This window comes from Sardina pilchardus, chromosome 7, assembly GCF_963854185.1.
Source record: "Sardina pilchardus chromosome 7, fSarPil1.1, whole genome shotgun sequence".
NCBI lineage: Eukaryota > Metazoa > Chordata > Actinopteri > Clupeiformes > Clupeidae > Sardina > Sardina pilchardus.
Genome location: NC_085000.1, coordinates 25456780 through 25470650, shown reverse-complemented (window position 1 = coordinate 25470650; position 13871 = coordinate 25456780). Strand labels below are relative to the sequence as shown.

The following is a 13871-nucleotide window of genomic DNA, read 5'->3' as shown; positions in this document are numbered from 1 at the left end:
CAGAGACCATGCCGTAGAACATCTGCACATGTGCAACATTTTTCTTAACTAACATCAGATGGAGCATGAAGCCTCCCATCTTAAAAGCACTGAACCTCGTCTTCTCAGGCTGCGTCCTGGCAGACAGAGCAGCATCTGATGTGAAATCAAATCCTTAATTCCCCCGTCCCTGCCCCACCTAGGGGACTACGTTTGGATGTGTGTGCGAGTGTGTGTGTGTGTTAGTGAGTGTATGTGAGTTTCTCCAGATGTTCCTGGACACTATAATGTCCTTAAGGCTTCCTTCATGTCTCGATTTGGCTAGAAGGAAGACACCAGGCCATTCATCAAAACACAACACATAAACAGAATAACACACACACACACATGCACACACACACACACAGTAAAATGTGCGTGTAGCACTACCTGCAAGTTTCCTTCCATTATGATCATGCTCTCAGTTGAGCAGGTAATAAAGACCAACAGGGGGCAGTGTAACTCAAATATCTCCTCCAGAGAAACCAACAAGAGTAGCCAGAAAGTTACAGCTTCACAGGATTCACTTGAACTCAAGTAAGCCAAGAGTTAAGACAGGGAGGGTTTACATCGAAGGTACACTATGTGCTCGTCTTCTGCTTTTAAATTCAAACGGGAAAAAAAGGGAGAGTGGTGCTTAAAGGGAGAAAAAGGGTGAGAGGAGAAGAGGGAGAGTGAGGGAGAGAGAGAGAACGAGAGAGAGAGAGGGAGAAAGAGAGAAAGAGAGAGAAGGAGACTGGAGTCGTGTGCTAATGCAGAGCACTTTCTGTTAGGGGGCGAGTTCGGGGGGGGGGGATGATTCCATTTGATGAGATCCCACGAGGAAGAGGCTAGCGATGCGCTAACACTGCTAAGCCACCGCATCACACCGCTACCTCTCCGCCTCTCTGAGGACCTGGGGGCTCTCACACAACGCTCCGTCAGCTAGCGGTACGCTACGCTACGCTGCTAGCACACGCCACGCTGCACCGCGCCGCGCTCACGGTGACAGAAGACGGCTGTTTCTCCTCCAGTCGACTCTTAAATAAAAATGAGCCAGGCGGGTGGGAGACAGAAGGGGGGGAAACAAAGGCTGGAGGTGAGAGGGAGAGAAAGAGAGGGAGGGAGAGAAAGAGAGGGAGGGAGAGGAAGAGAGAGACAGACAGGTGTGAGAGGAGAGTGAGAAAAAAAAAGGAGAGGTAGGTGTGTGTGAGAGAGATAGAGACAGAGTGAGATAGATAGGAAGAGAAGGAGGGAGGGAGAAAGAATGAGGAGGAGAGGGTGAGAAAGGGAGAGAGGGAGAAACAGACCGTGTGCCACTTCATTATTCACTTCCTGTAACTATGGCAACCTGTCTCCACAGAGTCAGAGGCAGCTGTACCCTCTTCCCCTTCCTCTCGAGATGGCTGAGATTCGGAGATCTGTCACCCAGACGCTTCCTCCGCCTCCTGCCCCCCCCCCCCCCCCCCCCCCCCCCCCACTCCACCCTACGTTTCACAACCTGAGCCTCCCCTCCTCCCCTCCATCCTTCCTCCCCCTTCTCTCTCTCTCTCTCTCTCTCTCTTTCTCTAACAGACGGTTCCCTGTCATCATCTGAGCCAGCTATCCATCACCTGCACCCCCTTCTCTTAAAGCACAGTCACATGGCATAATGGCGAGGGGGGGGGACTGGGACCATTAAGTCACATTACTGGAAAACCCTGACGATGGGCATGGAGGGGTCCTCTCTCTAGCAACCACACACACACACACAGAGAAAGAGAGAGAGCTGCAAACAATAGACTAATTATGGGATGATGGCGGTGTTAATTAATGCTCTGTCCATGCACCTGCCTCCAACGAGGCACATCTGCACGAGCTCGCCGGCTCACGAAGCCACAGCTGCATTTTTGAGGAGGCCGGCACAGGCTGACAGGATTCGACCAATCAGGTGACGGAGCTGCCTGTCCGTCAGAACAAGGCAGTGCGGTGTTGACCAACCCCTGAAGGACACTGTTCCTGTTCCTTACACTAGCGTCTCATCACTGAAGAAAGAGTTCACCCACACATGCACACTATATGTGTCTAGACACAGGGACTGCTTCTTAAGAAGCAATCATCCCATTCTGGCCACTGCAATGAGTGCATGACTGCATCAGTGGCGACTTGAAATCGTGACCATCCAGTTTGCATGGACACATGCTGGATTCGGATAAGGAGAGGGAAGGTCCGTGTCAAACCACTTTGTCTGCCAGAAATAATCTTCTCCCCCTGATGATTTGACTCAACTCTGGCTTGATCAAGATGACACGCCATTCCCCTCTTCACATAAAAAAAAAAAACACTGAAACTTTGAGTGCCATTAATGTCACTTTAAATATCAACACTGGGGCAAGACAGTGTTGACAGTGATATTGTGGCCTGAAGATGTCAGTTTTAGCTTGGCAGCTTAGCTAAGAGAGAAATCAGAGCAAAGACGCTTGTACCATCAGGGTCATGCTTGGTGCAATAAAAATACCAATACAACCAAAACACAAACAGATGGCGAGTAGTTTTAGGAAGATTAAGATCGTATGAGTGTATGAGTGATTACTGAATTGACTCTGTCAATCCATCCTTATATCCATCTATTACTCGATCTACAGTACATCTATCTGTCTAGGAATCCATCCATCCATCTATCCATCCGTCCATCCATCCATCCATCCATCCACCAAACATTTACGTTGTTCTCTACTAACTCCACTAAGTCATATTTACGTTGTTTTCTACTAACTCCACTAAGTCATGTTTACGTTGTTCTCTACTAACTCCACCAAGTCATGTTTACGTTGTTCTCTACAGTACCAACTCCACCAAGTCATGTTTATGTTGTTCTCTACTACAGTAACTCCACCAAGTCATGTTTACGTTGTTCTCTACTACAGTAACTCCACTAAGTCATGTTTACGTTGTTCTCTACTAACTCCACTAAGTCATGTTTACGTTGTTCTCTACTAACTCCACCAAGTCATGTTTACGTTGTTCTCTACTCACTCCACTAAGTCATGTTTACGTTGTTCTCTACTAACTCCACCAAGTCATGTTTACCTTGTTCTCTACTCACTCCACTAAGTCATGTTTACGTTGTTCTCTACTAACTCCACCAAGTCATATTTACGTTGTTCTCTACTAACTCCACTAAGTCATGTTTACGTTGTTCTCTACTAACTCCACCAAGTCATGTTTACGTTGTTCTCTACAGTACCAACTCCACCAAGTCATGTTTATGTTGTTCTCTACTAACTCCACCAAGTCATGTTTATGTTGTTCTCTACTAACTCCACCAAGTCATGTTTACGTTGTTCTCTACTACAGTAACTCCACTAAGTCATGTTTACGTTGTTCTCTACTAACTCCACTAAGTCATGTTTACGTTGTTCTCTACTAACTCCACCAAGTCATGTTTACGTTGTTCTCTACTCACTCCACTAAGTCATGTTTACATTGTTCTTTACAAACTCCACCAAGTCATGTTTACAGTACGTTGTTCTCTACTAACTCCACTAAGTCATGTTTACGTTGTTGTCTACTAACTCCACCAAGTCATGTTTACCTTGCTCCTTGATCTGGCGGATCTGCCGCACCGTCTCCTTGAGGATGGCACACTTGTCTGGCTTCACGTTGAAGCTGTCGATGTCGCTCAGGTTGGCCGAGATCAGCTCAGCCAGCTCCTCGATGTACTTACTCTCCTGCTCTCGACGTCGCTTGTCACACCTGTAAAGGAGAAAGTAACAGGTAAGAAGACTGTTAGCTTTCTTCAGGTGATAGGGCATTCAAAGATCATAGAAAATGAAGTATCATGAAGCATGGAGAATAGATTGTGAATGAGAAAGTATATAAAAGAGACCCAATGCAACTTTCTGCAGGAGACGATCGCTCTTTGTTTACATCTGGAAGTCTGAGACGAAGAACCACGCTTGCAATTTATATATTTAAATATAGCCTATACATGTATAAATATACACTTTAAAGCTGTCGGGGAAGTTCTGCAGAGAAACTGCAAGCATAAAACGAGCGAAAACGAACAACGAAACCGAAACCAGAGATGAAATCGCCAATCCTGCATAGTTCCTCTTAAAGAAAGAAAGAAAGAAAGATTTTGAGGCCCAAACTTACCCCAGCCCAGGTGTGTCACACGTGGACAGCTTGCGTTTTCGGTCAGAGCACAGAGGCTCCAAGGAGTTCTCTCCTAGACTGCTCATCTTGTATACATATCAGCACCTGAGGAGAAAGGAAGACAGAGAGGGTGATTTGTGAGTCAATAAAACAAAACAATAACCAAAACAAAACAAAAAAATATAAAATGCAATACGTTTAAATCCCAACTGCATATCCAAGGTCAAAGTTTCAGATGCCAAGGAATGCTGGAGAATGTCAGGTGAAATGCTATGAGTGAAGCTAGGACCGCTGTTCAAGGGCTGAAACAAGACTAATAGTGGTTGCAGCAATATTTTGTTTCTTAACATGTAAGTCCAAAGCGCGTACGTGTGAGCACACATACTCACATCCACACACACACACGCACACCTGTTCAGAGCTATATTCTCCTTCAGTGTCTCGGAATGAGACCACAACCTCCTCTTTTCACTGCCGAGCAAAGGCCAATAGTACTAGGGTTAATAGCAGCTGACCTCCCCCTACACTCCCACACTTCACAGACACAACCTACACAACATTAAGTAAGCATACCGGTACTCAGTACTGACATCTCTTCTTTGGCATTTAGTTTGTCATGATTCACTCACTTCTGCAATAGTGGCATTCTCCCACTGCAATGGATTTCTGTCATGGGAGGAGAATTCCAGAATCTTAAATGTATTGTAATAGTTACTCACTTCCTCTCCTTATACAATAATGCATGTACGGTATATGTACACAGTGACAACAACTTGCTCTGCTGAGAGTCTGAAAGAATATGAACCGCAACCGCATAGAGGTCATCTGTCCACAACAACGGGAGAGGAAATGCAGTGCAGTGGTTTGTTATGGGTCACTTGAGGACAAACTTACTATTAGTCCCTTAACAGAGGATTATATGAAGAGCATATACTGTCTGTATCAAATTGTTTATTCTCCCTTACCACCCATTGCTCATCCAATTCCAGTATACAGTGTATTCACTACTAGTGTCTTCATCAAATCCATTGTTTAACACCACTCCCTGTGTCTACTCCAATCCCATTGTTTAACACTGCACCACACGCATGGACACAAAGGCATATATCACACCCTGCCCACCCCCCCCCTTCTTCCAGATTCTCTTTTCTTCTTCACAGTCTCTACCCATCCCCTGTTGTCTCATGCTCTCTCTCTCTCTGTCTCTCTCTCTGTCTCTCTCTCTCTCTCTCTCTCTCTCTCTCTCTCTCTCTCTCTCCCCCTCTCTCTCTCTGTTAGAGAGGTGTGTAATCCATCACTGAGCATGCTCACTGCTTCCTGTGGCCAGCCCTGAGCCCAGAGGAGGGGTATGAAAGGGTGCGGAGAGAATGATGGGGAGATGGAGGAAGAGAGAGAGAGAGAGAGAGAGAGAGAGAGAGAGAGAGAGAGAGAGAGAGCTGCTCAGCAACAGGCTCTATTACACACACCAGGATGCCAGTCACAGCCACAGCCACACGCACACAGACACACACACATACATACACACACGTGGGCCAAGTCCAGGAAGTGGTGCTGGGGAGGAGGAGGTCTGATTGGCTGATTGGTTGGAGGCATTTCTTTTTTTCACAACAGCGGCTGATGCAAGGCAGTGGCAAAAAGAGGAATGAAAAAGACTGACAGACACATAGAGGGAAACAGTCATGAGAAGAAGGGAGCACAGGAGAAAAAAAGAGAAAGAAGAGAGAGCAGAGAGGTGTCTAATAAGATTGGGGAGAGGAGAGGGATGGAGAGAATACCAGACACAAAGAGCGGCAGTCAGAGGGTCTCTCTATTCATCTTCCACATAAAGAGTCCCTACAATCAATGGCTGATGGGCCTCTTGGGAAGGTGCAGATTTTTTTTGTGTCTCCATCTTCACACCATGACTTCATGTGGACCGTCCACTCCCATAATCATTAACTTGCCATGAAGGAACAAACAGCCCTGGACAGGAGAGACGGCACACTGTGGGCCTGTTTTCCTGGCCGTGCACACGGCTCGACTGAGTCATCCATAGGGCCTGACCGTAGTAGATCATTCACACGTCGCCCGTCGTTGCCTTGCGCAACGGCCACGGCAACGCCAACGGGGGACAGAAGGCCGCCGTGTGACGCAAAAAAGTGATTCACGACCTGTGGAATTCTTCAGTCAGTTTCGATGTTCCTCACCGAGCACCGACTCAAACTAAAGCTCCGTGCACATGGCATTCGAGCAAACCCTGAAGGGGAGATCAACATGATGTTTGTCTGTTGCACTCAAGGTGTATCCTTGAGGGAGGTAAGCGGGCTTGGTGTGGCCTTTTTAAGCCCTGTCCCAATAGGCCGACTGCTTCTGGGGAACACAGGAGCGATGGGTGATCAGGTAGCTCATCAGCAGTGCAGATCTACTAGCGCGAGAGGCGGAGGCGATCTCCGGGAGACAGTCTAGTGTGGCAACAGTCACATACTCCAACATGAATCCAACAGGGAGCAAAAAAAGGCAGAGCATTAAAATATCTGCCGTCTAGACAGCAAATGTCTAATTAGCGTGCTTAAATTAGATCGCTTGTATCTGGCGTTGGATGAGTTTGGAGCCAGGGATGAGTCTGAACCCCCCACCCCCCACACAAAAAAATATCTCTAACAATCTCTAGGGGTTTTAACTGTTGGAAAAAAGAAATAGATAAATAAATCAAGGCGGGGGAAAAAAAACTACCTTCACTAAGCTTTTGTTAGTGTCTGTTATTATCGTGTCTGTGTTACTGCCATGCTGGTCCTGGTTAAAGCCTCGAGGATGCCTCAAGGGGTCTACGGGGGAATCCAGCTCCCAAACGTCGGCTGCACAGGGAAAAAAAAAAAAGTACAGGGTAACTTTTATTTTAACTATCCCTGTTCACACATTGAATTCCCCTCTATTATCTTAGCCATAACAGCCCCGAGCCACTCGCCGCAAATCACCCAGACATAAAGGCCACCAAAACAAACTTCAAGGCTAATACTCCCCAATAGTAACCCTTAACGTCGCCACACACAAATAGCATCCAGGGGACAGCAATTTTGGGCAATTAGCAGGACTTTTAATCTAACGGGCCTTACGCAGACAGATGTACTCGGGCAACATCAAATGGAGGCTGTTCGGGGGAAGGGGGTGGGGGGTGGCACGGATCACGTTACAAGTAATTTGCTTTAAAAAGCCGTCGAGACCCGATTCTCCCAATTAAATGGAGTGTGGCGCTTCAAGGGGAGCAAATTGAATCCCCTTGGCGGTGGATTGGCGGTGCGCGGCAGCCGATGTTGACTCGTTTGACGGCGTGTCACCAATGACATTGGCCTTAATTGAAAAGTACAGGCCCTCGTGTATGAATAATGCACCGGGAAAAGACTTTGGTAGTGTGTGTGAGGGGGTGGGGGGGGGGGGGGGGACGACTCTATGAGAGAGATGTGCTCCCAGGCGGCAAAAGGGGAGAAAGAAGACAAGCGTAGAAAGCAGCACTGATCACTCTCTTTTCCCAGCCTGCCGTTTCTCCTGCTCGTTCTGCCTCTCTCTTGCCCAGTTAGTTGCCATCTCCCCAGCTCGCCGCTCCTGTCCTCCAACAAACGCAGCACCCCGCAGCTCTTGTCAGAGAAAAGAACACTGGGGAAGTAGAATAACAAAAAAAAGAAAACCCCAGCAAGGTGAAAATGTTGAAAACTTTGGAGAGTTGAGAAAAAGACGGAGAGGCTGGGCCAGAAAAAAAAGTAAAAAAACTCAAGAGAAAGGAGAAAAAGGAAAGCTTCTGTGCCGACTACAGGGTGGACAAAATTCCCTTCAGCCTCTCCACAAAGAGCCGCGCTCTAATTGCAGGGCGACAGCGAGAGAGGGAGAGAGGGCGAGTCTGCCCAGGAGAATAGCTTATTATGTGCCCACTGAATCCCCCAGGGAAATGGGTCACCCCTGCTCTGGTGCAGACAGGCGCTTTTTTCCCCCCGCTGAGCAGAAGTCAATTACATGCCACGGGCCGACTGGCATGGTGGGGCTGGGGCACAGGCAGAGGACTTCAGGGTGGCAGGTTGCTCCGTCAGAGTCTCGTGAACCGAGACGCCACCACACAATGACGACTTTGCCGCAAAAAAGGTCAGCTTTTTCCAAAACGATCATCGTGCAAACACTTCCACATGATGGAGAGGCTCTCGTCTAAAGTAGGCTCCTGAAATCTTCCTGGATCTCGAGGACTGCAGTAGACACCACAGACAACAACAGACATCTTACTTCGACTTGAGATCTTGAGATCTTCACTTCTCCTCCACTGAAGAGCTGGTCAATGATGACACAAATACAGCAGCGTTTAGACAACACCTCAACTAGAGGTGTACACCAAACACCACAACGCGCGCAAGCGCACACACACACACACACACACACACACACACACACACACACACACACACACACACACACACACGCCTCTCAACAACACCCTTAGCACCTGTGCTTCTCTTCTCCTGAAGTAATCAAGGACAAAGGTGAGAACGGCCTGTCAATCAAACAGAGGAACAGGCTGAGACAGAGGAGCGAATGCTGACAGAGAGTGGGAAAGAAAGAGTGTGTGTTATGGGAGAGAGAGAGAGAGAGGGAAGTGAAAAAAGAGGGAGAGAAGGATGAAGGTGGTGTGATTTAAAAGTAAATGAATAACAGAGGTTGACGAAAAGGAAAGCATATATGAACACAGGATGAGGAGCATGAGTCATAGCAGGTGACAGAAAGAGAGAGAGAGAGAGACAGAATTCATATGAGAGAAGGAGAAGTGGAAGAACACGTGAGAAACAGAGAGAGAGAGAGAGAGTGAGAGAGAGAGAGAGAGAGGAGAGACAGCGAGAGCGAGAGAGAGACAGAGAAGTGGGAGTGGCTGCAGGCTAGCCAGGAAGGCGTCGTCGTGTGATATCAGCACAGCGCTGAAGGCTGCTGCATGGCTCCAGCTCTGCCTATCTGCTCGCACACACACACACACACACACACACACACACACATGGCTGCAGCATTCCTCATCACACACACAGAGCTCAGGAATGACGACGGGACACACGTGTGCTAAACACACACACACACACACACACACACACACACACACATACACACAGTAAACACACTTACATGGACACACACATCCACACACCAATCACACCTGAAAGCTGAGCGAAAAGCTCCATTGACCCTCAAAGGAGAAGTAAAGTGAAATGGAAGTTAAACCCTCCGTCCTCCTCCTTGTGTGAAGGTGAAAACAGAAGATGAGCCGGTCCGTCGGTCTGTCTCTGTGTCCGCCTTTCTGTCTGACTGATCATTAGACAATGCCGGGTCCCCCAGGCCCGAGGAGTCTCCCTGGGCAATCTCTCAATGTCATTTTCCTACCCCTCACCCCTCCCTGCCTTGCCTCCATCTCTCTCTCTCTCTCTCTCTCTCTCTCTCCATCATGGGCCGTCTTTGTATACTGTAATATCCTTGTTTTCCAACCCTGACCTTGCCCCCACCACATCTTGGCCTTCAGTGGAATCACAGGGGAGTGTGTGTGTGTGTGTGTGTGTGTGTGTGTGTGTGTGTGTGTGTGTGTGTGTGTGTGTGTGTGTGTGTGTATCTGTGTCCACATAGCAAGGTCATGTCTCCATTACTCAGGCGACACTCGAGAAAACACATCTATGTGTAATTACCAAACAAATCCCCCCCTCTGCCTCGGGATCTACAGAGCTTCCATGCAGCATTAGCCACACACACACACAACACACAAACACACAAACACACACACACCGCACAAACACACCCTTTCTCACAGACTCATACACACGCACACAAACACACAGGTCGGCAAAACCACAGCTTGAAAGAGCTAGCAGCATGTGCAAAGCCCAGCCCGTGACAGACAGCAGACATTAAGCGAGGAGCATGTGTGCTAGCTAACCTAATTAGCATCATTATCACAAAGGAAGGTCTATTTCCTGGAGAGACGCAAGGACGATCAAAGCGGCTTGAAATGCAGAACGTGGGACGTGTGACACACTCTTCAGATTGACAGCATCACTGACTACCATGTAGTCACACACACACACACACAAACACATACACGCACATACACACACACACACACACACACACACACAATAGTGTGGATTCAATGACATCTAGAATATATATATATATATATATATATAACAAATAGAGACTTGGTGAGAGGAAATCAGAGGAAGGAGGATACGGTCTTTAGGTGCATTCGGTGGTGAACACACTATGGAGTGTGTGTGTGTGTGTGTGTGTGTGTCGGGTGGTTGTGTGTGTGTAGGGGGGTAACACTTTGCGTTACGGTTGGAGGGGGTGCAGGGAAGCTGTCGGTGGCACTGATGCACTAGAGGCTCCAAGGGAAGCTTTCGATGTGTGGCAGCCAGCTTGGGGCTCAGTAGCGTGTGTGGGTGTATGTAGCGCTTTTTTCGTCTGTCTGTCTGTATGTGTGTGTGTGTGTGTGTGTGCATGTGTGTGTGTGTGTGTGTGTGTGTGTAGGGGGTGAATGTACGCGGAGCTTGTTTACGGAGAAAATGAGCATGAATGATTTAGGGACGGCGGAGGAGGAGGAGGATGGTGCCCAAATCAGCCGCGCTCTCATGACTAATGATGTTTGTGTGTTTGAGATCCATTAGGCAGCTGTTTACAAGCGTGAAGCCCGCCTGTCAGCAGAGAGAGAGAGGGAGGGAGGGAGGGAGGGAGAGAGAGAGAGAGACAGAGAGAGAGAAAAGAAGGAGGAAGAGGGAGATATGGGTGAGAGGGTGAGAGAGAAAGAAGGTGGAGAGGTAAAGAAGAGAGTGAGGGAAAGAAAGAGTGAGATAGAAAGAGAGAAAGGTAGAGGGGAGTGACAGGGGAGACGGGGAGCAAGACAGATGGAGAGGAGGAGGAGGAGGGACATGTGAAGAGAGAGAGAGAGAGCAGGACAATGGATAGAGAGAGAGAGAGAAAGGTAAAGAGAGAGCGAGAAACTGAATGGGTGAGAATCGTGCACATTGTCTCTCCGTCCTTTTTACCAGAGTAAGAACATCTTTCTATTGCTCTCTTCTCCCCCACATCTCTCTCGCTCTCTCTCTCTCTCTCTCTCTCTCTTCCATGTTTGATGTGCTCCAGGTATCGCCCTCCTCCTCTGCTTCTGCCCTCCTTTTATTCCTCCTCCTAGGTCCCTCCTTCATCACCACCCTCTCATTCTCATTCCTTTCCACACACTTTCTCCTCCATCCCTCTGGTGATCTCTTTCTCATTCACTCTCTCTCTCTCTCTCATTCTCTCCTTAATTGTTCTGGCTCTCCTAGAATTCATGCTAGGGCTCTCTTTCTCTTTCTTTTTCCTGCTCTCTTTCTCTCTTTCTCTCTCTCCGTTTCAGGCCGCTCTTTTCAAACACTCTTTCATGCTCTCACACATACCACCTCATCCTCCTCTCTACCTTTCTCTCCCTCCCTCCCTCTCTCCCTCTGCTGAATTATCGCATTATTAAATCTTAATCAGACACTCTGGAAAAGAATATGAGGGGTTTGCAGGCACCGGGGATTGAGGCACCGTGACATGTGACCCTAAAGAACAGGGATTAACGGTAAATGTTATATACAAGAGCTCGCAACACGCAACCTTTTAATCTAATGATTGGTTGTGTTAAAACATGCTCGCAGTGTCCTTATATTTTCACTTTCACACCACCGTGTCCATGCATGTGAGTGTAAGGGGTGAGTGTATGTGTATGTGTGTGCCGTGTGTATGTGCTGTGTGTGTGTGTGTGTGTGTGTGTGTGTGTGTGTGTGTGTGTGTGTGTGTGTGTGTGTGTGTGTGTGTGTGTGTGTGTGTGTGTGTGTGTGTGTGTGTGTGTGTGTGTGTGTGTGTGTGTGTGTGTGTGTGTGTGTGTGTGTGTGTTTATCTAACCAATTCCACTCATTGCGCGTGCACATGCTCGCTCTCTCTCTCTCTCTCTCACACACACATACACACACACACACACACACACACACACACACAGACACACACACACACACAGGGAGAGAGAGGACTTTGCTCCATGTGACATTCCCTTGGTTTCTGCACAACAGGATCTGCAACACAGCGAGGGGGCAAGATTGTGTGTGTGTGTGTGTGTGTGTGTGTGTGTGTGTGTGTGTATGTGTGTTTGTGTGTGGGCGCATGTGTCAGTGAGCAGTCACATGAGAGTGTGTGTACTTTGAGACACCAAAAACAAATCTCTCTTTTTTTTGCTGGGTGGGGGAGGACCGGGCGAGTTGAGAAATGTGATCAAGCAAGCGCGCACGCACACACACACACACACACACACACTCTCCTCAATTTTCGTACCCTTGTGTGCGCGCGTGTGTGTGTGTGTGTGTGTGTGTGTGTGTGTGTGTGTGTTTAAACAAAAGGATAGGTAACACCTAATCCACACACAACCCTGGCACGCAGCACACCCCTGGAGAGGCAGAAAAACAAACAGCAAGTCACTCTCACACTTTCTCCTTTCTTCCAAACTCTCTCCCTCCTTCTTCCCCTCCCCTCCCCTCCCCTCCCCTCCCCTCTCCTCTCCTCTCCAAAAAAGTGAGCAGCATCAGTCCAGGTATCAACAGCAGCAACAATAAAGCAACTAGAGGACAAACCAGGCGAGAGGAGAGAGAAAAAAAAAAAAAAAAAAAACACGAGCAACACGCCGCCCACGGTGACCTGACTCACACAACACCAGTGCTGCTGTGAAACAAACACCAGAGGCCTAGTAATTGGCTGCTATTTACACTCACACACACACACACACACAGTGTGGCAGAGCAACAGCAGACACACAGATCACCCACCAGTTCCCCTCAGCCAAACCGTGGAAAAAAGAAAGAACTTTATGAGTCAAATGTTTATGAGCAGTCTTACTGCGGGGCGGCCAGGTACAGCAATAGATCAGCGTTTAATGGAAAGCATTATTTAGAAATTACACTGCAGAAGGGCTGAGAGAGAGAAAGAGTATTTTGCATCTCATAAATCATACCAAGAGACGTGGAGAACAGTAGCACTTTCTCTTAAAGAGAGAACATGCAACACAGTAGAAACCTTACAGAAACGTAATACAAATACAAGCAAACAGTCAAATAAACAAACACACACACAACGATTGGCTCGATCGATGAATGGCAGAGGGTGAGCGGCTTGCTCTAGTAGTCACATGTGCGGGGTCAATCAAAGGTCGCATGGCTCGGGGGCATAGCTCCGCCATGTCTCTCGGCAACGGTCTCTGTGGCCAAAAGAGAGGCTAGGCGAGGCGCAGCGCGCTGATGAGGAGGGAGGATGGACGACGAGCGATGGACGAGAACCCCCCCCCCCCCACACACACACACACACACACACACACCCTACTGCCAGCCCTCTACCCTCCTCCCGGCTCACAGAGGCTTGTTTTGGGGCACGTGTGTGGGCGGGGACAACTCACTGTCTCCCTGTCGCCCGAGCGGCAGACGCCAGACGCCGGACACACCACCCCTAAGCTCAGCTCACGGTGACACAGCAGCACACAGAGAGAGAGAGAGAGAGAGAGAGAGAGAGAGAGAGAGAGAGAGAGAGAGGATGAGTGAAGGAAAGACAGAGAAATGGGGAGAGAGAGAGAGAGAGAGCAAGCCGAGAGAGAGAGAAATAGAGTTAGAGAAAGACAGACCGAAATAGGGAGTGAAGCCGGAAAAAGAATAGGAGAGATACTGTAGAGAAAGAGAGAGAGGGAGGGA

General features: G+C 48.3%; 1 protein-coding gene across 5 annotated transcripts in view; it reads right to left on the bottom strand.

Annotated features, from left to right (window-relative positions):
• The window catches only part of LOC134087781 (nuclear receptor coactivator 3-like), a 71406-nt gene that overhangs the window by 20576 nt on the left and 36959 nt on the right, over positions 1-13871 (bottom strand). For all 5 annotated transcript variants that reach the window (XM_062541519.1, XM_062541518.1, XM_062541522.1 and 2 more), the window contains 2 exons: positions 4135-4239; positions 3572-3732 (listed from right to left, as the gene is read on the bottom strand). In XM_062541519.1, coding sequence (XP_062397503.1) covers positions 3572-3732; positions 4135-4220 — 247 coding nt within the window. In that variant the 5' untranslated portion in view covers positions 4221-4239. The remainder of the gene's footprint in view (positions 1-3571; positions 3733-4134; positions 4240-13871) is intronic.